We start from the raw sequence: 27,025 nt of genomic DNA, 5'->3' as shown, positions 1-27,025 counted from the left end.
GTCAAAAATCACGAGTTTTAAAGTGAACACTGCTTCAGGAAACACTGGCTTTTTTTTTTTTTATCAAATCCTGAAGCGTATTCGTTAACCTTTCACGGACAAAGGAAAAAGTTTTTTTATTTATTAATCTCAAGTAAGCAATGAATTAAAAAAAAAAAAATAAAAAAAAAAGGTGAAAAAGAAAAACCCCTCAAAAATAAGCCAAGGAGTCTTAAAAGCTTTTCTTAACACTGACTTCCATAATAAAGTATGGAACAACTTCATAGCAGAAAACACCTGAATGACCCAGTCACTTTTAGCCACTTTGTGTTTTGGAAACCTGAACCATTTAAAGGGGTTGTCTGGCCTAAGGACTTTATGGTGAGGTCAGGGAGAATGCTATTAACAAGGCAGCGCTGCAGCAGCCTCTGGAGTTCAATATTTGCTGTTAAATGGGCGCATTATTTGGCTGATAACATCCGTTCCGTCTGAAAAACTGTGGTTTTGCAGGTGAACAAGATGTTCAAAACCATGCGCCCATTTAACAATTTAAAAACTGTGATGGCTGCATGATGCATCCCAGCCTAGTCAGTTCTGCCCCATCTGGCCTCGCTCACATGAGCGTATAAAATCGGATGAGTGCTGCTGCTCAAATCGGATGGCACTCACCCATTGAAGTCTATGGATGCGTGGAAAACATTCAGACTGCACTTGGATGACAGCCGAGCGCAGTCAGATTTTCGTAGACTCTCACAATGGAGAAATGTTGTTCTCCATCTTCTCCTCACCTGCGTTACCATTCTGTCATCCGAGAGACTCTGATCACACTAAGCCGAAACTGATCAACCAAACTCGGATCAGGGTGTCCTTAACATAAGCGAGGCAATTCTCTCGTAGGACAGAATATACGCTTGTGTGACCCCGCACAATCTCACATCACGTTGTTAACCCCCTCTATCCCCGACATACCTGGTTTGACCAGATTGTAATCCATTTCAGGACATTGTCATCCATGTATCCCAATTTCAACTCTTGCTGGTCGCTGTCTTTTTCTGGTTGCTGAAAGAAGAAATGCATTTTATTCTGTATCCTAAATATATAATTAGCGCTCTGCACCTCGCTTCATCCAGATATTCAGACCATTTTGTAGCTCTGCTTGTTCCTGTATAGTGCAGCCCCCCCAAATAACCGGTGCCATCTCATAATCAGAAGAGGGGCGGGGGGTGGATGTCCATTCTTGGATAACATTTGGGCAAAAGGTAGGCAGTGCTTTAAAGCAACACAAGTAAGCATTATAGTTAAGGCCCTTTCTGCAGCACCGTCACGTCTCCGTTGTTCTGTGCTTACAGGGCTGCAGTATTGATGCCAGTTCTACAACAGTGAATCACTAGACTCTGGCCTCAGCGATTAGCTGCAGCGCTTGTCTGTTGTAGATCAGACGTCACTCCTGCAATCCAGTAAACAAAGCAGTGGAGAGGCTGTGGTGGAGCAGCAGGTTAATAATGGTGATTGTTATTTTTAAACATTATCTAGTTTCGATCCAATTTTTATCACAACGGAAAATCTCTTTAAACCAATATCTTTTTATGGACAACTAAAGTCACTGGCTTGATGGTCTCCAAACTTACGGACAGGACCGGAATGTATGGAAAGGGGCAACGGGTCTCCTGACCCCAACAACACCTAAGAGACGTAGTGTGTCAGGGACAGTCATGCGCCTCTCCCTCCTTAATGAAATGGTTGTGATTTATTAGAAATGTGGTTTATGTGCATAGAATTTTACAGGCACTAATGTGAACAATTAATGTATGGTAATGCAAGTTATGATATCAAATTCTATAAAATTGCACACGAGTACTTAATGGTGTGGATCTCAATGTGTTAATGTATTGAGTATAGGGTTAAGATTTAGGATATAAGAAGTTCGATATATAGATGTAGGAAAAAGCATTAGATATAGATAAGGGATGGGAAAGTGCAATTGTGGGAACAATAGATACAGGAAGTAGAAATGTACAGTATAGGAACAGTTAAGTGTTTGGGAACAGCCCCAACATGGGTGGGGTGGTTAGATAAAAAGGGAGTTACTTATTGATTAGCAGGAGATTAGATAGGAAATGTGATAAGATGTTGAAGGCCAAAGGGCTGGAGTGCATGATTGAATACCAACTGTTTGGGCAGCATGGAGACGGCCGCCGCTAACTTCAGCTGGCCTTCCAGGGACATCCGCCGCCTACAGCCCGAATTAGATACAGAGGAGTGTACCTTAATCTCATTCCAGCCGGATGGGGAATCATTTCAGGAAGTCAGGTCAGGACTCATGAGGGCTGCGGAACCGGATAGAGTATTCCAGGGGCGCCAGAGAAAAAAGGGGTAGCTCAGGCTGAACAATGAGGGTAACATCGTACTGTGCTGAAACAATTTAACTTGGACTGGTCAGTAAAGTAACTGTTGGAAAAGAACCAAGTGTCCTTTTAAATGTGCGGCTGTTTCTGGATCGTGGAGGCCTCCGGCCAAAACGTGAGTGTTATTCTGTACGTTCACAGCACAAAGGAAACTGGACACTTTACTTGTAGGGTGACAGGGTGTGGGAACACAGCAGCCCTTTGCTCATGACTACCGCCCTGTACACCTTACAGTACGATGCGGTGGATTTCAACACATGGCTGGTGTGCACATCAAGCGTCATACTCAGATGGTGAAACATGGATGTTTGACGCAGACCCCAATCCAGCCTCGTCACTTAGTCTGTGCACACTGGACCTTTTAAAAGCAAGTTAACCATCTGCTTTATCAGCACAATGACCTGTACATACTGAAGGGAAAAACTATTATACGGTGTACATACTTTTTGTGAAGTAGGTGAAAGAATTATGTAAATGCAATTTGCATATACACTTTTCACCACATTCATATCAACCTAAACTCAATTGTAACCAATTTTTTTTATGGGGGAGGGGGTGTGGGGTTCAGTTTGTAGTAACTGGACTTAAAAGGAACCAGTCATGCAAAAAATAAAAAATAAATATGCCATTAACCTGCAGATATAGGGTTAATAGCATTCTAAAACCGTGCAGGCGCTGCACTGAAAGCCCCGCTGCCAGGAAGAAACTAACTTTATTCCTCCCGGTAAGCCCCAGGCTCTGTGTCAGAGGTGCGGATTCAGTCATCGCTCAGTACATGGTGAGCGGCGGCTGTAACCACGACCCGGCACAGTGTACTGAGCTGTGACTCAAGGCACACCAGCGGCGCCACTGATTGAAACTCAGTCTGCTGGGAGGAACAGAGTTAATTTCCTTCTGGCAGTGGGGCTCTTAGTGCGACGGCCGCACAGCTTTGGAACGCCATTAACACCATAGCTGCAGGGTAATAGGGTTTGACTTGACAAGTTCACCTTCATAGTCACAAATTGCAAAAAAAACCTTATGGTTACCAGCAACAAGTGAAGACTGGATAATGGGCTTCGATAACTATGAGGCTATGTTGCGTTTTTTTCTGCAGCCAAAAACCTTTTCTCGGCAGTAAAATCCCTGCATACAAATTTTTATTTTTTTTGGGGTGGTGGAGATTACATGTGTGCTATATCTATTAATAAAGAGGTTTTATTCACCAGAAACACTTGGTACATTTTTTTTATTTTTTTTTCCCTCACTGCTTTTTATGGGTGAAAAAACACTGCAAAGGCACTGAAAGAAGTGACAGGATGCAGATGGTTTTGCTCCTCGTAGGAAGAACAAAATCTCGTAGTAAAAAAAAAAAAAAAAAAAAAAAAAAAAAAAAAAAAAACACTGCAGTTCTCAAATTCAATCAAGAAGACAAAAATTAACAAAAATAAAAACAAAACAAGCGTGTGCATAAGATTTTTCAAAATCTCAGCTTTGTACAAAGCAGCTCTTAAAATCGCATTAACATTAAAACGCTGATAAAGAAAAAAAAGAGCAAAACTGTAAAGTGTGAACATAGCCCTAGCCGAACATGCAGCATACTGGAGCTGCTGCGTATTGACTTGCAGGTCCTGGTCCATCGGACACAGCAGTAATCTGTGGCTGCTGGACAGGAGCTTTGAGAACAATCTCTTACCCTAAACCAGTGGCTCTCAACTCCGGTCCTCAAGACCCACCAACAGATCATGTTTTCAGGATTTCCTTAATATTGCACAGGTGATAATTCCATCACTTGTGCAATACTAAGGAAATTCTGATCTGTTGGTGGCTCTGGAGGACTGGAGTTGAGAACCGGTGTCCTAAAGAGTCCAAGACTATGGTAAAACCAAATGAATGCACATAGAGTCCCTCTGGCCCCATATTACGAACCCATACGCCCTCCATGTGCCACAATATGGCAACTCCATGAAACCCCTCACCCTCCCCAATAAGCAATGATTTCTGATGAAGTCACAGATCGGTACATGGCTCTAGATGAAATCTCTATTGGTTTTAGTCAATGAACCTTACATGGAGCAGGACATCCCAGCAAGAAATTTTACTAATATGAAGATTCATTATTTCGGTCTTGTCAGATAACTTAAAGCTGCAGAAGAGTTCATTATTTCCTACAGACATGGTGACCATGGTGTTGGCGTCTTGATAATCTGAAACACTCGGATCCATCCTCTGGTAACTGTAATGCTCTATCTGCTGCATAAAGCCCAAGATCTGGAAAATAAAATGACAATTGTGTCAATATATCACAGGATTTTGTTTTTTAAGCCAAAAAACAAAAAAAAATAGTTTGAGTTCTCTCATCAAATGACCATCGTTCACATGGTGTGTTAGGTTCTCCCTCCACTTTCTAGTGATGGGAAATCAATTCTGGCGAAGCATGGAAAACACCCCAGGTCCACCCTTTAAATCGATAAATAAACTGTATCAGCTCAGCCCCATTAAAACAAGTGAAGTTGTGCTGCAATTTAAAAAAAAAAAAAAATGTTGGTGTACACCACTTTCCAAAACTATGGCAGGTAGATAATTATTTTTGCCTTTTTTTACGTTACCTTGAATTTGTCATTTGTTTTTAGTAACTGTTTGAGTGTTGTTTTCTGCTGTTCTGTCGGTCTGCACCAGTTCATTCCGAATTCTTGAACAGCCTGTAAATTGAAAAATAAAAAAATATATAGAAAAAAGTTAAAATCAAGGACATAAGGACTATAAAGCTATACAAGTCTGTATTTTAAAGCCAGTGTGGCAACTGGGCCACAACTATGGAGGGCCAAGGTGTAACAACGTGCTACGGTTCCACGATGGCCATGTTTCATGCAAACTCTGGTTCCCACAGGATGTTAAAATGGCGCATACATATATACATATTTTTTTTTTTAACCACACGCCATTTAGTTGTAGCCAAAAGTAAATTAAGTCACATGGCACAAAAAAATGAAGAAATAATGGTACCCCCAAAATTAAAGACTGAAGGAGTGAGAAAATGGCAGACATCCCCTGAAGACATTTTATGCAGGTTTATGGTAATTTCTCTCTAAGGGCTGTGGAAGAATAGTAGGCTGGAAATGGGACAACTACAGGTGGCCAACCCAGATGTTGGGAGGAGTATTTGGGGAAAGAAGACAGTTACTTTTTAATTAGAGGGATTTGGTAGTTTGGACTGAGCAGTGAAAAACAAGACGTAGCTGTAAGCAAGGAAAGATCTGTGTGGTAGCAAACCTGCAACAGTTACTGGATAAGGGCTTAGGGTATGTGCATACAAGGTCATTAAGACGTTGGCTGGCCTGAAAGGTATTCCTAGGTGATAACGCTTCAGGATAACAAGACAACTATTCTTCCTTGAAGCGTCTTCACTGGTGGTTTTGCGGCAGTTGTATTGTGAATAAAGAAGGGAATTGTCACATGAATACGGCGACAGAGGGGCCAAAAGATCGTGGCGTCTGGTTTCACGAGCTCCTGCACTGATTAGAACTGCCTCATCATCTTATTAAACAGTGCAGGTTTTTTCCTTGCTGGCAGTGCAAGAGTTAATCAGTTCCATTGATCTCCTGGTGCTCTCCAACCTGGATTGTCTCAGCTGTTCAGTGTTGGCCACTCCCTTCTGCTATATATGCTCACCTCTGGCACTTGCCAGTGTTAGTTCTAACTGCCTGGTTAAGGAGTTGGAGGTGAAGTTCGTGTTTGGAGTAGGAGTTTGGAGTGTTGTTCAGGAGATTGTTGCTTGGAGTTTGTGTGTTCATCCTCATTCTTTATTTGGTTTCACCTTCCTATACTTTCCCTGTGTTTCACTCTGTTTGGTGAGTGTATTTTGTATGATTATAGTTTTCATTTATCCTCGTCAGTCTTTCCTTGTTTATCTGGTTAGTGTTCTCCTATACACTTCGGCCACACACCTCCCTGGGTGGGGGAGGGAACAGATAAGGGTTTATATAGGAGCATAGCAAGGCACGTGACCCCGGCGTCTCCACCTCCAGGAGTAATCTGGGGGACAGAGATTAGACTAGGGCGCCCCTAGTTTGAGCGATTGGATAGGTGCACAGTCCCTAGTGACTTAGTCTGGTTATCAATCTGCCATATTTCTGTTGTCGTGCCCCCAGGGGCTTTACTGTTTGGGGACAGTAAATATATCATGGTGGCTGGCCCACGGCGGACAGTGCACAAAAGGGGTAGCGATTACTAATAAAGTTAAGAGAAATTCGTGACGCCACCTGTGGTGTCTGGTGAAGGTCACCAGCGCTGCAGCAGTCCTCTGAGGCAGGTGACAAGGCAGCTAAAGATGGTACAGCTCCCCACAGGTGGAGCGGGCCTCAGGGCAGTGTAGATAGATGGTGGAATGGTGTGCTGGGTGTTGTAGTGCGGTGAGGAGCAGTGATGCCGGTGAAAAAACAGACAGAGGCTGTTCGATGCAGTCATCCAAGGTTTTACTTACAGTTCTTAGGCAATTCACAAATGCACTTTGCAGGTGAAGGCCTCCCTTGTCGAGCTGCGTTCACCGGGCAGGGGTTCAGTCCTTTCTCAGCAAATTTAGGAATGCCTGGCGGAACCCCACTTTCATATGTACCCATCTCGACCTTTTTCACACTCTGTCCTTCTCACCGTTGTTCTACACTGCTCACTCTCATTTCGCTCGGGTATGCTGAAGTCCTTCCTGTACGTCGGATCCGGGACCAACATGACCCTCTAAGGTTTTGAGTGTAGCAACCGATCCCTCCTGATCACCTGGCAGGAGCGGGGTGTACCCCCTGGGATCCTTTAAGTAGAATGGAGCCTGCTCCCTGCTCCCCTCCGGGCCTCCATCTTGGACCCTAACTTGTGGAGCAGAGCTCTGACTGAGCCTCTGCTCCCGGACTGTTCCTCTGAACAGCCCTCACTAAAACTATCCCCTGTACTGGACTCACTGCACTTCCAGACCTAATATGGCTTCCTATTATATACTTACTGTATATGTGCTCCATGTATCTGTTTCCTCCACCCACACTCACTATTGGTTCCCCCTACCTTTGGGTTCCCCCCTACTCCAGCCAGGGCCAGGGCTCAGCAAAAAACTACATTGCGTCTTGCCCCTCCTGCCAGCCTGGAGCAGTGTTGTGTTGGATGTAGGTGGTTGGGGTTCTGTGCAGCACTCCCTCCTTACATGAGAGAAGGGAGACACCACACCTCAGGGTGAGGTGCAGTATCTCTGTGGCCACTGAACCCTCAGGGGCGCCACACTGTCACTATGGGATAATTTGATATGACTCTTCACACCATACCTGGGCATAAAGTATATCAACAGCTGCTGGGCAGCCCATTAGCATGGCATCAGTAGAGGGCGTCATATACCTGCAGACACAAGGACATTGTCAATTTTTTTGTGATTGGACATGCATAATATCTGAAAGCATTCACTGTTTAGTGTACATAAAATATAATTTTATAAACTAAATAGGACTATAAAATTTCAACTAATCATAATTTACCATTTGTTTAGCCGAAATATGTTCATAGGAAACAGATGCAATATTAGAACCTGATCAGATGTGTTTAGTTCTGTTCAAAAATTTAAGTTCTGCATACTCATTCCGTTCAAAAAATAAACCCGGAATAAAATTAAAAAACATGCAAAATCCAGAAAATATTACACTATTGCAAATCTGCACCTGATAATAGGTGTAGATTTACAGTGTCCTAAATTCAGACATAAATAAATTGGAGCAGTTTTTATAAGCTGCACCTTTTAATAAATTTGGTGCAATTTACTCGATTTTATTTATTTTTTAATAGATAAGTGTATAAAGAGGGACAGTATTTATAAATCATTCCAATGATAATCGGAGCTCATGAGCAATTTACATTCAGGCAGGTGTTACTCTTTGCCTAGTTTTATAATTCTCAAAGACTTATGACTAGGTTCTATATAGCAGCATCGCAGGTGGAGAACACCGCAGGAAATTTTTGGAAACTTACCACTTCCGGATGTCAATCTGAAATGCCTCGTTATTTACGTTCCAAATGGTTAAAAATGGAATTTCAAAAGGTACAACCTTCTTCACCACTGCAGGTAAATAGGATCAGTCATAATGTATAATGGACATTTGTACAACATGTAACTGAACAGCCCTGACAATGAAACAATTTGGTAAAATAAAGCACAAAAATAAAATTATAAACACTGCTGTACAGCAAGGTGACAACTTAGCATTGACCTAGGGTTAATTCACACTTTTTAAAAAAAAAAAAAAAAATTTTTTAAAGACTTTAATTATTGATATATTACTCCGATTATTCTGGATCTTTCCATCCAAGGAGCTGTCCTGATCAGTGAGTGTATACAGATAGCTGTCACTTACACAAGTTACCGGCAGCCTGTTTACGCGGCAACATTATTGCGACATGATGCTCATTTACGATAACCGGCTAGACCAAGTAGGGGGCATTAACAATGAACTTTTCACAGACTAATGTCGACTGAACCCACCGATATCAAGTGGTTCGGCCAATATAGTCTAATGTATATGAGTGCCCACCCCAACCCTCTCATTAATAAGGATCCAGCATGACAGATATCAGGCTACTAATCCTATTGTTCCCCAAGAAACAAATTGAGAGTACCAAAATTCCATAGCTAGTGGAGTACACTTATGTTACTCTATTAGGAAATATTCACCCAAGTGTACTCCAATAATAGATTAGCATAAGTGTTATGCCAATAAGTATATTAACTATCATTCCTTAGGCTATAGACCTAATAAGTATAATTAAATCTTACTAACTTCTATTTGTGATTGATTACCATTGTACGATAATTTATTGCGCCAAGTGATGCACAGTGGTGATCCAGTATAATCAGCCAATGCGAACTATACAGCGATTTTAAAAATCGCACGATAACTTGAAATTAACAAAGAATTTTATTATAGTAACCATTGTGGTTTTTTTTCTCTTCACTTTACCAGAAGGTATTAACAATTTTGTACTTGTTTGCTGACATTTAATACCCAGTTTACACAGGCAGACCGCACTTCAGGTGCGCACTGACCGATCAGTATTCAACCACTCCATGCACATAACCTGCGCTGTCAAGAACGGTGGCAGCCTTTGTTTACACAGGATGATCTTGCCAAAAACAATTTTTTTGGGCAAACCAAAAGATCATGTCACTGCATCGGGTGATCAGCTGCCTGTGTAGGCAGCACCATTGTTGTGAAACGAGCGATCCTAGGTAGCGTTAGTACTGTGGTTTTAATCGGTGACCAGTATGGCAGTATTATTTGGTCACTATGTGAAATGGTTAGTCTGACAGTATTAATGGTATATTGGATGGAGAAGAGCATTTCCATTATAGACTATATAGTTGAAAGTTTAACCCCTCCCTGCAGTTACATATTACACAGTGGTAGAGATGATCTTAAAGGGGGTTTCTCCTCTAAAAAACAAGTTACTACCTATCCACAGGACAAAACTTATTTATTGCTGGCGGTCCGACTGCTGGGACCCGCACCAATCAACAGAATGGGGAACTATTATCCCTGTTCGAACGTGACGCTGCATTCTACTGCTGCCTTATTCACTATTTATGTGGAGTGCTGAGCGTGTTTTTTTTTATGGCAGCTCCATAGGGGATGATCGTAGCAGTGGTCAGACATCCGACCTGCCATTGGATGGGGAATTAAAAAACAAAACAAAAAAAAAAAAAATCCCATTCTGCTGATCAATTCTGTTGCCCCCACCGATCAATAAGCCATCACCTATGCCGTAGATCAGTGATCAACTGGTTTTCAATGAACCACCCCTTTAATATAAAGCACCGCAATGGTGTGGGCATGAGCATGGCACCCCAGCCTGACCCTCTACAAAACTTAGAGACTAAGGCTTAGGCTACGTTTAGTATTTTATATCAGTATTTATAAGCCAAAACCAAGAGTGGACCAATCAGGAAAAGTATAATAGAAACACGTCACCACTAGTGTTGAGCGATACCTTCCGATATCGGGAAATATCGGATCGGATTGGATCGGACCGATACCGAAAAAGTATCGGATATCGCCGATTCAGATACCGGAAACCAATGCAAGTCAATGGGACATAAATATCGGAATTAAAATAAACCCTTTCTTTCCTTGTAGGTTATTTCTACATGAAGGAAAACAACTAAGAATAATGTAGAATGTATTGGGGGAGGTGGGGGAGACAATAAAGGCATAGAGGTTTAGCCCAGTCAAATGGAATAGCAGGAATTAATATTTTTTTATTATGTTCTGAGTTACGGAAATATTAACTATGTTAAGTATTTTTATATTTTGTCAGATATTTATGTTTCACTACTTCCATGCTCTTCACCTTCTTTTTTACTTCTCCCACACTTTCTCCTTCATCATCCTCAGCATCTTTTTCATCCACTTCTTCACCTTCTTCTTCTTCTTCACCTTCTTCGTATTATTCTTTTTTTTACATTCTTCATATTCTACTTCTTCATCTTCTTCATATTCTTCTTCTTCTTCTTCATCATATTCTTATTTGTGACAGGCATTCCTGTAGTTGTTATCTATAAAAGGTTGGACATTACACCTTTCGTTCTGCCCGTCACAAAAGATTTACAACAGGATTTGTCCGCGTTCAGTTTGGCCTGCAGCAGCAGGTCTTTTCCAGGGGCACCACGAGGAGGAACGGACTCACCCCCATACACTGCTTAGTCATCTTCTGCTTATAATTTAGATATTATCTTTTGCTCTGATTTTTAGTCTTATGCTTAATGTTCTTCCGCTTTTTGTTCTGCAGCTTCTTGTATTTCTGCTTCTTGGTTTTCTGTCTCTTGTTTTTCTGTATCTTGGTGCTTGTCTTCTCTTCTTTGTCTTCTTGGTCAACTTCTTCAGGGTCATCTTCTTGGTCTTCTTCGGGGTGGTCTTCAGGGTGGTGGTCTTCGGGGGTCCTCGTCTTCTTCGGGGTGGTCTTCGGGGGTCCTCGTCTTCTTCGGGGGTCCTCGTCTTCTTCGGGGTCGTCTTCGGGGGTCCTCGTCTTCAGGGTCCTCGTCTTCAGGGTCCTCGTCTTCAGGGTCCTCGTCTTCAGGGTCCTCGTCTTCAGGGTCCTCGTCTTCAGGGTCCTCGTCTTCAGGGTCCTCGTCTTCAGGGTCCTCGTCTTCAGGGTCCTCGTCTTCAGGGTCCTCGTCTTCAGGGTCCTCGTCTTCAGGGTCCTCGTCTTCAGGGTCCTCGTCTTCAGGGTCCTCGTCTTCAGGGTCCTCGTCTTCAGGGTCCTCGTCTTCAGGGTCCTCGTCTTCAGGGTCCTCGTCTTCAGGGTCCTCGTCTTCAGGGTCCTCGTCTTCAGGGTCCTCGTCAGGGAGATCCAGAGTGATTACCAAGAACCATTTCAAAAAGCTTGAACTTGGAAATGTAGCAGAAGGTACAAGAAAGCTGAGGAACTACCGAGGACCAGCTGACGGTACTGGAACCCGGATGGATAGCAGAAGGTACAAGAGCCAATGGAACTACCGAGGACCAGCTGATGTTACTGGAACTCGGTTACTAAGCAGGAGGTACCTGTGCCAGAAAGCACTACCAAGGACCAGCAGACGTTGGTGGAACTTGGATACCGAGAAGGAGGCACCTAATCCAAAGGCACTGCCGAGAACCAGCTGACGGTACTGGAACCCGGATGGGTAGCAGAAGGTACAAGAGCCAATGGAACTACCGAGGACCAGCTGATGTTACTGGAACCCGGATGGGTAGCAGAAGATACAAGAGCAAATGGAACTACCGAGGACCAGCTGACGGTACTGGAACCCGGATGGGTAGCAGAAGGTACAAGAGCCAATGGAACTACCGAGGACCAGCTGATGTTACTGGAACTCGGTTACTAAGCAGGAGGTACCTGTGCCAGAAAGCACTACCAAGGACCAGCAGACGTTGGTGGAACTTGGATACCGAGAAGGAGGCACCTAATCCAAAGGCACTGCCGAGAACCAGCTGACGGTACTGGAACCCGGATGGGTAGCAGAAGGTACCCATGTAAAAAAAAAGTTCAAGGCCGCGAGCCGGCCGCAGTTACCAAAACCCACAGTCCTACAGAGGGTGCTTGTCCTATTGGCACTATGGAACCAGCCTTCATTGCCAGATCCCGCAGCCCACATAGGAGTCACCTAAACTGCAGGCACCATAGAGTCGGCTAACCCGACCGCAACACGACAGGACAACGCATTGGAGGCAAAGTGACGTTGACACTACCCGGAAACAGCTGGCGTGCTGGAACCAGGCTGGGCAGGAGGGAGTACCCGTGCCAAAGACACTGCCGAGAACCAGCTGACGGTACTGGAACCCGGATGGGTAGCAGAAGATACAAGAGCAAATGGAACTACCGAGGACCAGCTGACGGTACTGGAACCCGGATGGGTAGCAGAAGGTACAAGAGCCAATGGAACTACCGAGGACCAGCTGATGTTACTGGAACTCGGTTACTAAGCAGGAGGTACCTGTGCCAGAAAGCACTACCAAGGACCAGCAGACGTTGGTGGAACTTGGATACCGAAAAGGAGGCACCTAATCCAAAGGCACTGCCGAGAACCAGCTGACGGTACTGGAACCCGGATGGGTAGCAGAAGGTACCCATGTAAAAAAAAAGTTCAAGGCCGCGAGCCGGCCGCAGTTACCAAAACCCACAGTCCTACAGAGGGTGCTTGTCCTATTGGCACTATGGAACCAGCCTTCATTGCCAGATCCCGCAGCCCACATAGGAGTCACCTAAACTGCAGGCACCATAGAGTCGGCTAACCCGACCGCAACACGACAGGACAACGCATTGGAGGCAAAGTGACGTTGACACTACCCGGAAACAGCTGGCGTGCTGGAACCAGGCTGGGCAGGAGGGAGTACCCGTGCCAAAGACACTGCCGAGAACCAGCTGACTGTACTGGAACCCGGATGGGTAGCAGAAGGTACAAGAGCCAATGGAACTGCCGAGAACCAGCTGGCGGTGCTGGAGCCCAGGGTAAATACTAAAAACAGAAGAGCCAGAGGTGTATTTGGAGGAGGTTTTAAATCCGTACTACAGTGGATGTGGACAAAGCAGGAGAATTTGCCGGACACACAGCTGGGGATCAGCTGACGTTACTGAATCCCAATAACACTGGAGCAAGCGTTGACTGTGCAGACGGCACTTCTGAGCAGCAACTAGCGGTATTGGAGCCCAGGGTAAATACTAAAAACGGAGGAGCCAGAGGTGTAATTGGAGCAAGTTTTAAATAAGTAGCACAGTGAATATGGACAGAGCAGGAGAAATTGCCGTGAACACAGCAGGGGAACAGCTGACGTTACCGAACCCCAATAACACCGCAGCAAGTGTTGACTGTGCAGACGGCACTTCCGAGCGCCAACTGGCGGTGCTGGAGCCCAGGGATAAGAATGAAAACAGAGGAGCCAGAGGTGTAATTGGAGCAACTTTAAAATCTGTAGTAGTGAGAATGTGGACAGAGCAGGAGAAATTGCCGTCCGCACAGCAGGGGAACAGCTGACGTTACTGAACCCCAATAACATGGTAGCAAGTGTTGACTGTGCAGACAGCACTTCCGAGCGCCAACTGGCGGTGCTGGAGCCCAGGGATAAGAATGAAAACAGAGGAGCCAGAGGTGTAATTCGAGCAACTTTAAAATCTGTAGTAGTGAGAATGTGGACAGAGCAGGAGAAATTGCCGTCCGCACAGCAGGGGAACAGCTGACGTTACTGAACCCCAATAACACGGCAGCAAGTGTTGACTGTGCAGACAGCACTTCCGAGCGCCAACTGGCGGTGTTGGAGCCCAGGGTAAATACTAAAAACGGAGGAGCCAGAGGTGTAATTGGAGCAAGTTTTAAATAAGTAGCACAGTGAATATGGACAGAGCAGGAGAAATTGCCGTGAACACAGCAGGGGAACAGCTGACGTTACTGAACCCCAATAACATGGTAGCAAGTGTTGACTGTGCAGACGGCACTTCCGAGCGCCAACTGGCGGTGCTGGAGCCCAGGGATAAGAATGAAAACAGAGGAGCCAGAGGTGTAATTCGAGCAACTTTAAAATGTGTAGTACAGTGGATTTGGACAAAGCAGGAGAAATTGCCGTCCGCACAGCAGGAGAACAGCTGACGTTACTGAACCCCAATAACACGGCAGCAAGTGTTGACTGTGCAGACGGCACTTCCGTGCGCCAACTGGCGGTGTTGGAGCTCAGGGATAATACTGAAAACAGAGGAGCAAGAGGTGTAATTGGAGCAACTTTAAAATCTGTAGTAGTGAGAATGTGGACAGAGCAGGAGAAATTGCCGTCCGCACAGCAGGGGAACAGCTGACGTTACTGAACCCCAATAACATGGTAGCAAGTGTTGACTGTGCAGACAGCACTTCCGAGCGCCAACTGGCGGTGCTGGAGCCCAGGGATAAGAATGAAAACAGAGGAGCCAGAGGAGTAATTGGAGCAACTTTAAAATGTGTAGTACAGTGGATGTGGACAAATCAGGAGAAATTGCCGTCCGCACAGCAGGAGAACAGCTGACGTTACTGAACCCCAATAACACGGCAGCAAGTGTTGACTGTGCAGACGGCACTTCCGAGCGCCAACTGGCGGTGTTGGAGCTCAGGGATTACAGTTCAGGTGGTAGAAACATGAACAGAACAGGAGACCTGGATACTGTTGCCAACCAATTATTTATTCTGGAAGAGGACTGGCAAATTCATGAGAGATCCAGGCCTTGTTCATTTTGAGAAAAGTAAGCCGGTCAACGTTATCGGAGGATAGTCGCATGCGACGGTCTGTTAGTACACCACCTGCGGCACTAAAGACGCGTTCCGATAATACACTAGCAGCAGGGCAAGCTAGCACCTCCAGTGCATACTGACTAAGCTCTGGCCATGTATCCAGCTTACAGACCCAAAACTTGAAGGGAGAAGAGCCGTCTGGGAGTACACTAAGAGGGCAAGACATGTAGTCTGTCACCATCTGACGGAAACGTTGCCTCCTGCTGACTGGAGCTGTCTGTGATGGTGTAGACATTTGTGGCGGCGGGGACACAAAACTTTGCCACATTTCGGCCATACTGGTCTTGCCTTGTGCTGAGGCGCTGCTTCTGCTCCCTCTTTGTGCAGAGCTTCCTCCACTGCCTCGACGCACTGAGCTGCTTTGTAAAGCACTAGCAGCACTGCTCTCGGTTGGAATGGAGAACATGATGGAATGCACCAGTGCGTCTTGGTACTCCCGCATTTTACGCTCCCGGTTCAATGGTGTTATGAGGCTTTGTAAGTTGTCCCGGTAGCGAGGATCTAGGAGGGTGGACACCCAATAATCAGCCGTGTTGAGAATGTGGGCGATGCGGCGGTCGTTTCTGAGGCACTGCAGCATGAAATCAACCATGTGCTGCAGACTGCCAACTGGCCAAGAAACGCTGTCCCCTGCTTGAGGCGTGATCTCTGCCTGCTCTGCATCACCCCACCCTCGCTCTAGATACTGACTACTAGAGCATTGTGTACCTCCCTCCTCTGGACAGATGTCTTCCTCATCCATTGACTCCTCCTCATCCTCCTCACAAAGTGTCCCCTGCCTAGGCCTTTGTGAGGAACCACGTTGCGCAGACTGTAGAGAAGCAGATGGCATTTGTGACTCCTCATCCTCCACCTCTTCCAAAACCTCGTCCCTTAGTGCTTGCAGTGTTTTTTCAAGCAGGCAGATAAGGGGGATAGTCATGCTGACTAGTGCATCATCTGCACTCGCCATCCGCGTGGAATAATCGAAGGCACGCAAAACGTGGCAAATGTCCTTCATAGAGGCCCACTCAGTGGTGGTGAAGTGTGAACGGCGCGCACTGCGACTTGTTTGCGCCTGCTGCAGCTGGTACTCCATTACTGCTGCCTGCTGCTCACACAACCTCTCCAACATATGTAACGTTGAATTCCACCTGGTGGGTAGGTCACATATGATGCGATGTTCCGGAAGACATAATCGGCGCTGCAGAGCTGCAATGCGTGATCTTGCATTGCTGGAACGCCGCAAGTGAGCGCACTCTATGCGGACCTTGTGAAGCAGTGCATCAAGATCCGGATAGTCCCTCAAAAAACTCTGCACGACCAAGTTGAGCACATGTGCCAGACATGGGATGTGAGTGAGGTTGCCTAGGCCCAGAGCTGTCACCAGATTTCGGCCATTGTCACACACTACCATGCCTGGCTGGAGATTCGCTGGCACAAACCACACGTCACTCTGCTGCTTGATGGCATTCCAGAGCTCCTGCGCTGTGTGGCTTCGATTCCCCAAAGAAATTAATTTTAATACGGCCTGTTGACGTTTGGCCACGGCTGTGCTCATATCGGTCATCATAACAGGTAACCGTTCACGGGTCGATGTGGAGGTAGACCGTGACGGCTCCTGCAGCGCTGATTCAGAGGAACTGGAGTATGAGGAGGAGTCAATGTGTACAGACTGGATTCCTGCAATCCTTGGAGTTGGCAGAACACGTACAGCGCCACTCTCAAGATCTGTACCCGGCTCCACAACATTTACCCAATGGGCAGTGAGGGAAAGGTATCGTCCCTGTCCATGCTTACTGGTCCACGCATCAGTGGTCAGGTGGACCTTGCTACTGACGGCGTTTTGTAGCGCATGTTTAATTTTTCCCTCCACATGATGTTGCAGGGCAGGGACGGCTTGCCTGCTGAAATAAAAGCGGCTGGGCACGTTGTATTGTGGGACTGCCAATGCCATAAAGTTACGGAATGTGTCAGTCTCCACCAGCCTGAATGATAGCATTTCAAGGGCCAGTAGTTTAGCAATGCCAGCATTCAGAGCCTGTGCTCGGGGGTGGTTTGCCGAGTATGGGCGCCTTTTCTCCCATGCCTGTGCCAACGATGGCTGTAGACTGGCCTGGGAGTGTGAGGATGACTGGGAAAGTGGTGCTGTGGGTGGAATTACACTGTGTCTCTGTACAACAGTGCCAGAGATTCTTCCATGGCGATCCTGTGAGGAAGCCGAACCAGCTGTGTGTGAGCTGGAGGAAGAGGCTACAACACGAGCTGAAGAGGTGGTAGGTGGCGCTGTAGGTTGGCCTAGGTCTTCAGTGTGTTTGTGTAACTCCACCACGTGCTTGGTCCGCACATGTTTCCACATATTTGTGGTATTGAGGTTGCTGACACTTTTCCCTCTTTTCACCTTCTGATTACACAGCTTGCATTTGACAAAGCAAATGTCATCTGCAACTGTGTCAAAAAAGGACCAGGCACTGCAAGTCTTGGGAGCGCCCGCTTTGGATTTTGGAAGAGCCATGCTCCTAATGGGTGCCGAAGTGGAGGCTACAGGCAACCAAGTCTGCCCCCTCCCTCTCCCTCCTTTTTGGGCCGTTCGGGGAATCTCTTCCTCAGAGCTGCTCCCACCACCTTCCTGTCCCTCACGCCATGATGGGTCAAGGACCTCATCATCTACACCACCCTCTTCAAACAACTGCTTCTCCTGGGTAGTCTCGACAGCACAGTACGCACCAGAAAGTGGCACCTGAGTCTCATCATCAGATGCGTACTGAGGTGTGCTGCTGACCATAGGCACTGGCCCACCCGCCTCTTCAGATTCAGAGAGACAAAACGGTTGCGCATCACTGCATACTACCTCTTCTTCAAATTCTCGAATTCTGCTTGGCTGGCCCCCTCTTTCCAAGCCAAGAGATTCAGAGAACAGAAGTAGAGATGGCTCCTGTCCAGGGCTCTCTGACTGCCTGGGCAATTTGGCAGGTGGTGAAGAGACAGATGGGTGCTCTTCAGTGCTCAGGACCTGAGAGGATCTGGAACTAATTGAAGTCGATGCGTTAGCTGCCATCCATCCGACAACGGCTTCAATTTGGTCCTCGCGCAGCAGTGGGGTACGGCTAGCTCCTACAAAGCTGCGCATAAAGGACTGTTCCCTGGTAAAACTGGGGGATGCTGAGTCACTGGTGCCCGCAGCAGGCACAGAATCCCCACGTCCTCTCCCTGCAGGCACAGAATCCTCACGTCCTCTCCCTGCAGAAACTCCACGCCCACGACCACGACCACGACCACATGCCTTACTCCCTGCCTTCTTCATCTTGGTAGACTGATAAAGATAGGCAGAAAAGTACTAAGGGCTTAGTGTGCTTATTCCTGAACAGCTGCTAACAGGTATAAGAAACACTAATTTTATAAAGTGTGGACTAGACTTTAATATGAGCTAATGTGGCCTACACAACTGTAAAGTGGAGTGTTTGGTGAACTTTATTTAGGTTTTTTTTGTCACAAAAAGACACTGGATGTGCCTAAAGATGTAATAACGATAGTATCACAAACTTTTTGTAGCTATTACAATGTAGGAAGGTAACCTACAATGCAATAGATGAGGCTGCAAAAAATAGGCTAATACTAATCTGGCTGGGGCTGCAGGGCCCAATGCTGCAGAAAGGCTCCTCTATCTACTCCTATATAGTGTGTTTGGAATCAATTTAGCTGAATATGGATGGAACCACCACACTAATAGGAGATATCAGGAAAAATTATGAATTGGCAATAAAGGACAATGTATGAGGCAGTGACACACACTGAGTGCACTACAACCAGACGGGGTTGAAGCACACACTACAGGGTGAGCTGCACTCACACACCAGACCTTGCAGACAGCGGTGAACAGTACAGATGCAGAGCACTGTGCACTAGTGCTGCAAGACGGAAAAAAAATTCTCTATCTACTCCTATATAGTGTGTTTGGAACCAATTTAGCTGAATACAGATGGAACCACCACACTAATAGGAGATATCAGGAAAAATTATGAATTGGCAATAAAGGACAATGTATGAGGCAGTGACACACACTGAGTGCACTACAACCAGACGGGGTTGAAGCACACACTACAGGGTGAGCTGCACTCACACACCAGACCTTGCAGACAGCGGTGAACAGTACAGATGCAGAGCACTGTGCACTAGTGCTGCAAGACGGAAAAAAATTTCTCTATCTACTCCTATATAGTGTGTTTGGAACCAATTTAGCTGAATACAGATGGAACCACCACACTAATAGGAGATATCAGGAAAAATTATGAATTGGCAATAAAGGACAATGTATGAGGCAGTGACACACACTGAGTGCACTACAACCAGACGGGGTTGAAGCACACACTACAGGGTGAGCTGCACTCACACACCAGACCTTGCAGACAGCGGTGAACAGTACAGATGCAGAGCACTGTGCACTAGCGCTGCAAGACGGAAAAAAATTTCTCTATCTACTCCTATATAGTGTGTTTGGAACCAATTTAGCTGAATACAGATGGAACCACCACACTAATAGGAGATATCAGGAAAAATTATGAATTGGCAATAAAGGACAATGTATGAGGCAGTGACACACACTGAGTGCACTACAACCAGACTTGGCTGAAGCACACACTACAGGGTGAGCTGCACTCACACACACAGACCTTGCAGACAGCGGTGAACAGCACAGGGAACTGTGCACTAGCACTGCAAGGCACAGTGATTTAGAAAGTAGCTTGGGTAAAGCAGTATAGAGCAAATAGGTAGCTAAAACTGTCCCTCAGAACAACAGCGTCCTATCCCTAACTGAATTCACAGCAGAGTGAGCTCAAAATGGCGGCGGTGGCTTTTATAGTGCATCATGACATCATTTCAGCAGCCAATCACAGCCATGCCATTAGTTAAGATGCCTACATGCCTAACAGGATGTGCCCACACTTCTTAGGATCCTCATTGGCTGAATAAAATGAAAATGTCTCATTGCATTATGGGAACTTCCGATTCCGGTATACGATATTGCAATAGTATCGGAATTAAGTATCGGAATTCCGATACCGCGAATATCGGCCGATACCCGATATTTCAGTATCGGAATGCTCAACACTAGTCACCACTTCTGTATTTATCACCCACTCCTGGTTTTGGCTTCGAAATACTGATGTAGAAAACTGACCAAATACTGATAGTGTGAACGTGACCTTAGACACATTTTGGAATGATTTACATTGTAATGCACTGTATATAATAATAAATCTCACTATAATAATTTTTAATAGGAATCGTCCATTTTAGCAACACATGATTTCAAAACACAAACCGAAGAACCTACCCGAGTAAATGCCATTAGGGTCTTTATGTGTAATGAACAAGCCAAAGTACTCCACAAGTTCTCTAGATAAACTTATCTTATACAACGCAGCCTGTGAGAAAGTACACGGCACAAATTACACATCTCATTTATATACTGGCCCATATTTATCAAGAATGACAGATTTTAGAGGGGAGAGTGGGGGCAGAACAAAGATTTGGTGCAAATTACACCACTCCATATTTAAATAGTTTTGCACCTTAATGATAAAGTTGAGAGACATAATTTGTGTTAAAGATAGCAAAGTATTAAATGTACCAATTTTAGATAAGAATAAATGTCTAATGGTGCAAGTAAATGCAAACTTTGAATATACATGTATCAAAAATTTTTTTTTACCATGCTCCTTTTTATCAATTTCAAGTGTTGTAGTAAATGGTAAGAGCCACTGATAAATTTGGCAATCAGAGTAAACGTCACAAATTGCGCAGTTTTGGGTGCAAATGTAATGATAAATGTCACCCACTGCATCTACAAATCACACCACAAAAGTGGTTAACTATTACAGTGGACTGCTTATATGCCAAGCCCTTGAGAAACCTGGATGGGGCAATGTCCACCCTCCGTGCCCTAGGGATTGGCACACTTATTCACTGACAGGTCAGATGACACCTATAGGTTATAGAAATAAGTCAAAAGGGGTTGTCCACTTCTAGAACATCCCCTTCTTAAAGTAAATGTTTGGCCCCAGTAAAATAAAGTCTATACTCCCCTTCTATTCCAGCAGTGTCGGCATGCATGGTCCCAGGGCTGTGATGCGGCTGAATGACACGTGGTGCCCCATGCCCAATCAGTGCTGGCGGCACTGTCTCTGCCTTCGGACAAACTGAACATTAAGTGGAAGCCAGGGCTGCAGCTGATCCCAGACTTCCTCTTCATGTTCAGTTTGTCCGAACGCAGACAGTACCGCCAGCACTGATTGAGCGCCAAGCACCACATGTCATTCCACTGCATCACAGCTCTGGGACCACATGTGCAGACACCGCTGGAACAGAAGTTGAGTATAGGCTTTTATTTTAATCGGGGCCAAACATTTATTTTGTCCTAGTAGTGGACAACCCCTTTAAAGGCGTATTCCCAACCTGAAGCTCACCCATTGTACAGCTTGGGGGCCTTGGAGTGCACCACTGTTAGCGGAGAGTTGGCTGCACTCATTGTATGGATGTGGATATGCCCTTAATGTGAAAGATGGTACAACATACAAGGCATAGTCAAATTGGAGACAAAAGTGAGGTGTACGGAATACAAAAAAAAAAAAAAAAAAAAAAAAAAAAAAAAAAAAAAAGGATTAAATTACCTCTAGCACTCGCTCTGCAATGTCAGAAGTCTTGGACTCCACATTAATTAGCCTTTCACTTGGCAGGTAAACTTTGAGGATCACATCTGTAGATGGCATCTGAAAGGTTTCCTTGGGAGGGGGGGGGGGGGGGGGAAGGATCAAGTTCAGATCACTGAAAGAGTCCATACATACTGATACTTAGGCAACATTCAGTATTTGGTCAGTATTTTATATCAGTATTTGTAAGTCGAAACCAGGAGTGGGTGATAAATACAGAAGTGCAAAGCCGGTATATGACTCTCCACAAGGAGAAACATTACCCCTTAGACCAAATACAGAAGTGGTGACGTGTTTCTATTATACTTTTCCTCTGACTGTTCCACTCCTGATTTTGGTTTACAAACAGCACGATACGACTGCCAACGGGTAAAAATTTACCAATCTGTGGTTGTGTGAACGCCTGTTTACACAAGCAGATAAAAGAAAACTATGCGCACTCCGATGATCACCCAGTCCTCACCAGTTTGAGTCCTGGTTACAAAGGATGATATACCACCGAAAACGAGGATATATTATGCTGCATAAAAGACTTTTACACCTGATGAACAAGCTGGTTCATCAGCAGCCTGTTTACACCGCAAGATTATCGTGAAACAAGCAATTTTAACAATTCTTTGTCACGATTATCTTTCAGTGCAAATGAGAACTAAAAATTGGTGCAAACTTAGGCTAGACAGTCTCAAAATTAGATAGATTTATTAAACAGAATGAACCACTATGAAATCTGGTGCTTTGAAAGATTTTATTCTAAGAATTAGACAGTATTAATAAATCTCTAGTGTTACTTCCAGGATACTCGGCTTCATTTTTGGGTTTGGACCTTTTTTTTTTTTTTTTTTTTTTTTTAATTAAAGTCAGAACAAAATAACTGTTCTAATTAAACACAGGCGTTTGGTGCATCCTTGGCCAAACAGTTCACTGCACTTTCCACCTACTTCTGAGCTTCTCAGACTCCTGTAAACCCAGAGCTGTCAATCAAGGAACAGGAGGGTGGATATAGATGCAAAACAAGTAGGTGGAAGGTGCACTGAAGTGTTGGCAAAGCCAAGGGTGCAGCAACTTCCTGCATTTGGTTTGAACAATCATTGGTAAGGGGGGAGAAAAAAAAATGCATCTAGTATAATTCCCAACCCACATGAGGCAGATAGAGTATACAAGGGATTGGATAGGTTGGACCTCACTTGCATGATCCTCTGTTGTCACACTAGATAAGCCGCCAGCGTGGGCATTTGGCAGCAGCCTATTCCGCTTTCCCTCAGGAGGATTACCTGATGGTTGCATGAGTATTTAGCCACACACACACACACACACACACACAAGTGCATGGCCACCTATGGGGACCAAGAACAATCCTTCATTTCTCACCATCTGTAATTTCTGGACACCTGTGATGAAAACGTCACTGCTGGAAACAACGGGATCGGAGAAAACTGAAAAACATTACAGAACATGGTCAATTAGTGTATTTAATATTCAATCCATGCAGATTGTGGGTGGTCCGTTCTGCATTTTTTTACTGTCCATAGAAATCTGAAAACCAATCTAAAACTGACAGTGCCGTGAGACCAGAGACCATCATAGTACAGAATTCTAAGCAAATGATAGGGGAAAATGGAAAAATTTGTAAGTTGTTTATGACGCGCCCCTGGGCCTGTGTCGCGCTGCGTTGCGCACGCGGGTGCTTACCCGGAGCCGGATCTGTTGAGGGTTGTAGTCTCGTGGCGGTGACCCGGTCCGTGCCCAGGGAGTCAAACTGAGCGGCGATGTATCAGCGGTAGATGTTGGACGACAACGCCACCCGTTGAGTACAGCTAAGGAGCTGCTGCTGCAGGGCAGACCGCTGAGGCCGGTGGTAGGATTGTGCAGCGTGATAGCATAACCCCCAACGGGAGGGGTATGGCCTCAGGGCAGCCGACGTGGATGATGGGGGTAGCAGGAACCACTCGGAGACGGTACGGTGTAGTTAAGGGTCTTTACTGGTGACAAAGATAGACTCTCCCGGAGTACTGGCTAGCGATTGGGGCCTGGTCAGTCCTTGAGCAGATGGGATCTCCCCTGGCCAGGCGGAGTTGTAGGCCTCCCAAACTAACTGTACTCTTCTGGCTACCTTGCTAGAGGCGGGTATAAGTAGCCCACGTCCCTGAGTGTACCGTGTGGTGCTCACCCGTATGGCCGGTGACTCTGGCCAAGAAACTCGAAGGCCCCGAGGACCTGGAATCCCCTGCCTGACGGATTCTGCTGCTGGGTAGGAGTTAGTCCCCACAGCCTCGGACTCCGGGTCCGGTAAGAAATCTTCTCAGTCAGGGCGAGCTCTGCAGCTGCCAGCCCCTGACTCCTTGTAACACTGCTCCCACAGAGCTCCTGATGTTCTGTTCCTATATTTGCTTCTTTTCTCTGTCTCTACTTCTTCTCTACTCACTAACCCTGCCTCAGCCCTTGGCTTATCTAGGGGAAGTTCTTCCCCTCCCAGGACTGGGCAGGAGGTGTGGCATGCATAGGATTCCTGACCAAGAGACCTCCCACCTGCTCTCAGACGTAATATCTCTATCACTGTGGCAACCAGACCCCTGGGGTGTCACATTCCCCCCTTGTGAAATTTAGTACTCCGGGACTAAACATATTTTAGAAAAACATAACAAGATATAACAATAACAATACAATAAAGAAACACATAAAGGTGGTCACGCTCCAACTATGTACACAGGATTCCCGGTAAATCCACCAAAGACTCCTATAAACAACTAGAAACACAATTATACACAAGCAACAAGAAAAACAGGTAACCACAAATAAAACAATTTATACACTTCAAATCCTCCAAAGTGCGGGTAACTGGCCTCTAGTGGCCCTAGTGGACCTACGGAGCTGACTGTCTGGCCCTGAACTACAGGGTGTAGGAGCTGTCAAGGGTAAATTGGGCAGCTGTCTACGGGCCCTTTGGCTCACTAGGGATATGGCAGGCTCACTGCAAGCAGAGGGTTGATCCTCCTGATCTGCTGGTGTGGGGTCTTCTGCCTCCTGGACCGGCTGTTCTTCCAGCTCTACCTGTTGCTCCGTAGGTGCTTGGGATGCTGGTTGGAGGAAGGCGAGTACGGGTACCACAACTGCACCATTGACTTGAGTCCAAGACCGAGGGAAGTCTCCGAGCACAGTACTAACCATATCTTCCCTTTCCTCTACGGGTCGATGGTCTTCTTGTTCCTCTTCAGGGTTCCGTAGCTGTTCAGGACACTTCTTCAGGTGATCCCGGGATACAATGGCTGTGGTCTCCCCTCCGTCTTTACTGATGGTACAGACCTTCGGGTTCTCGTGGCTTGAGGGCAGTACGGTGTACGGGTCCTTCTCCCACTGGTCGTCCAACTTGTGGAGCCGTCTTTTCCTCTTCAAGACCTGCTCTCCGGGCACCAGGGGAACAGCGGGAGCATACTGGTTGTAAGTTTTCTCTTGTCTCTCCCTAGCCTGACAGAGACTTCGCTCCACGCTCTCCTGTACTTTCCGGTACTGCTGCTGCCTCTCTGTGTCCCAGTCTGCTTCTGGTGAAGTGTCCTCGGGTGTCAGGACTCCCATTTCCAGGTCAACAGGTAACTTACCAGGTCTCGCCCTCATTAGGTAAGCCGGGGTACAGTTGGTGGAACCTACCGGGATGTGGTTGTATAGGTCCACCAGACTGGGCAGCTTCTCAGGCCACAGACTGCGTTCTTCCAGGGGCAACGTTTTCAGAAGATCCATTACCACCTGGTTCATTTTCTCACAAAGTCCATTAGTTTGCGGATGATAGGGTGTCGTCCTTATCTTCCGGCAGCCATACAGAGTGCAGAATTCGTGGAAGACCTCCGCTTCAAAGGCAGGTCCCTGGTCCGTCAGCACTTGGTCCGGGTACCCGTGTGGACGGCAGAAGTGCTGCTGGAAGGCTCTAGCTGCTGTTTGAGCCGTTAAGTCCTTGACGGGGACGACAACCAAGAACCGGGAGTAATGATCCACGATGGTTAACGCGTAGACGTAGCCACTTCTGCTTGGGGTCAGTTTTACATGATCCAAGGCTACCAGTTCCAACGGCTGCCGGGTGACGATGGACTGCAGGGGAGTCTTCTGGCTGGCACGGTCCTTCCTCCTCAGGTTGCACGGGCCACAGTCTCTGCACCACCTCTCGATGGTTCCCCTCATGCCTACCCAATGGAACCGCCCGCGCAGCAGGAACTCCAGCTTCTTCCATCCGAAATGCCCAGCTCCATCGTGGTATGCCTCCATCACCATGGCTGCGTCTCGTCGTGGCACCACTACTTGCCAGATTAGTTCATGCGTCCGGGAGTTAACCATCCTGCGGCACAACTTCCCCTTGTAAAGGAACAGTCTACTCTTTTCTGCCCACAGTTGCTTGGCTTCCTCCGGAGCGTCTGGGTCAAGGCGAGCCTCTGGCAGAGTCAGCATCTCCTTCACCAGCCGGACGGCAGGGTCACTGTCTTGCGTTTCCGCCCAGTTGTAGTGAGGTAAGGGGTTAAGCGTAGCGCCTTGCTTACTCCTTACCCGATGGGAATACTGGATAGTCCCATGACGGTGAAACGCGGGGAGTTCGACTTCTTCCAGTCCCTCTGGATCTTCTCCTACGTCCGGTAGGTTTGGCATCCTGGACAGGGCGTCCGCGTTGGTATTGGAGCGTCCTGCCCGGTATTTGATGGTGAACTCGTAGTTGGACAGACGGGCCATCCATCTCTGCTCTAGGGCACCGAGTCTTGCCGTGTCCAGGTGTGTCAACGGGTTGTTATCCGTGTACACGACGAACCGGGAAGAAGCGAGGTAGTGCTTAAAGCGTTCGGTGACTGCCCACACCACTGCCAGGAACTCTAGCTTAAATGAGCTGTAATTCTCAGGGCTTCTTTCGGTGGGTCGCAGTTTTCGGCTGGCGTAAGCGATTACTCGCTCTTTCCCCTGCTGGATCTGGGACAGCACGGCTCCTAGCCCGATGTTACTTGCGTCGGTGTAGAGGATAAAGGGCTGGCTGTAATCCGGGTACGCCAGGATTTCATCCCCCGTGAGGGCCATCTTCAGCTGGCGGAAGGACTCTTCTTCCAACTTCTCCCATCTGAAGGGCGGCTTCTGGTTCTTGGCCTTCCGGGACTGGCCTATCAGGAGGTCCTGCATAGGAGCTGCCTTTTTGGTGA

At 46.5% G+C, this 27,025-nt stretch overlaps 1 protein-coding gene across 1 annotated transcript in view; it reads right to left on the bottom strand.

Annotated features, from left to right (window-relative positions):
* Positions 1–27,025, bottom strand: part of SNX31 (sorting nexin 31) — a 54,956-nt gene that overhangs the window by 5,462 nt on the left and 22,469 nt on the right. Inside the window, exons 4-11 of the mRNA XM_073676775.1 lie at positions 23,232–23,296; positions 21,825–21,935; positions 20,489–20,579; positions 8,364–8,451; positions 7,670–7,739; positions 4,973–5,065; positions 4,434–4,634; positions 949–1,038 (exon numbers count right to left, since the gene is read on the bottom strand). Coding sequence (XP_073532876.1) covers positions 949–1,038; positions 4,434–4,634; positions 4,973–5,065; positions 7,670–7,739; positions 8,364–8,451; positions 20,489–20,579; positions 21,825–21,935; positions 23,232–23,296 — 809 coding nt within the window. The remainder of the gene's footprint in view (positions 1–948; positions 1,039–4,433; positions 4,635–4,972; positions 5,066–7,669; positions 7,740–8,363; positions 8,452–20,488; positions 20,580–21,824; positions 21,936–23,231; positions 23,297–27,025) is intronic.

This window comes from Phyllobates terribilis, unplaced genomic scaffold (genome assembly GCF_046119375.1).
Source record: "Phyllobates terribilis strain yellow unplaced genomic scaffold, ASM4611937v1 Scaffold_4__5_contigs__length_816908805, whole genome shotgun sequence".
Classification (NCBI taxonomy): Eukaryota; Metazoa; Chordata; class Amphibia; order Anura; family Dendrobatidae; genus Phyllobates; species Phyllobates terribilis.
Note: the sequence above shows the minus strand (reverse complement) of the source record. Positions and strands in the feature narration are given on the sequence as shown.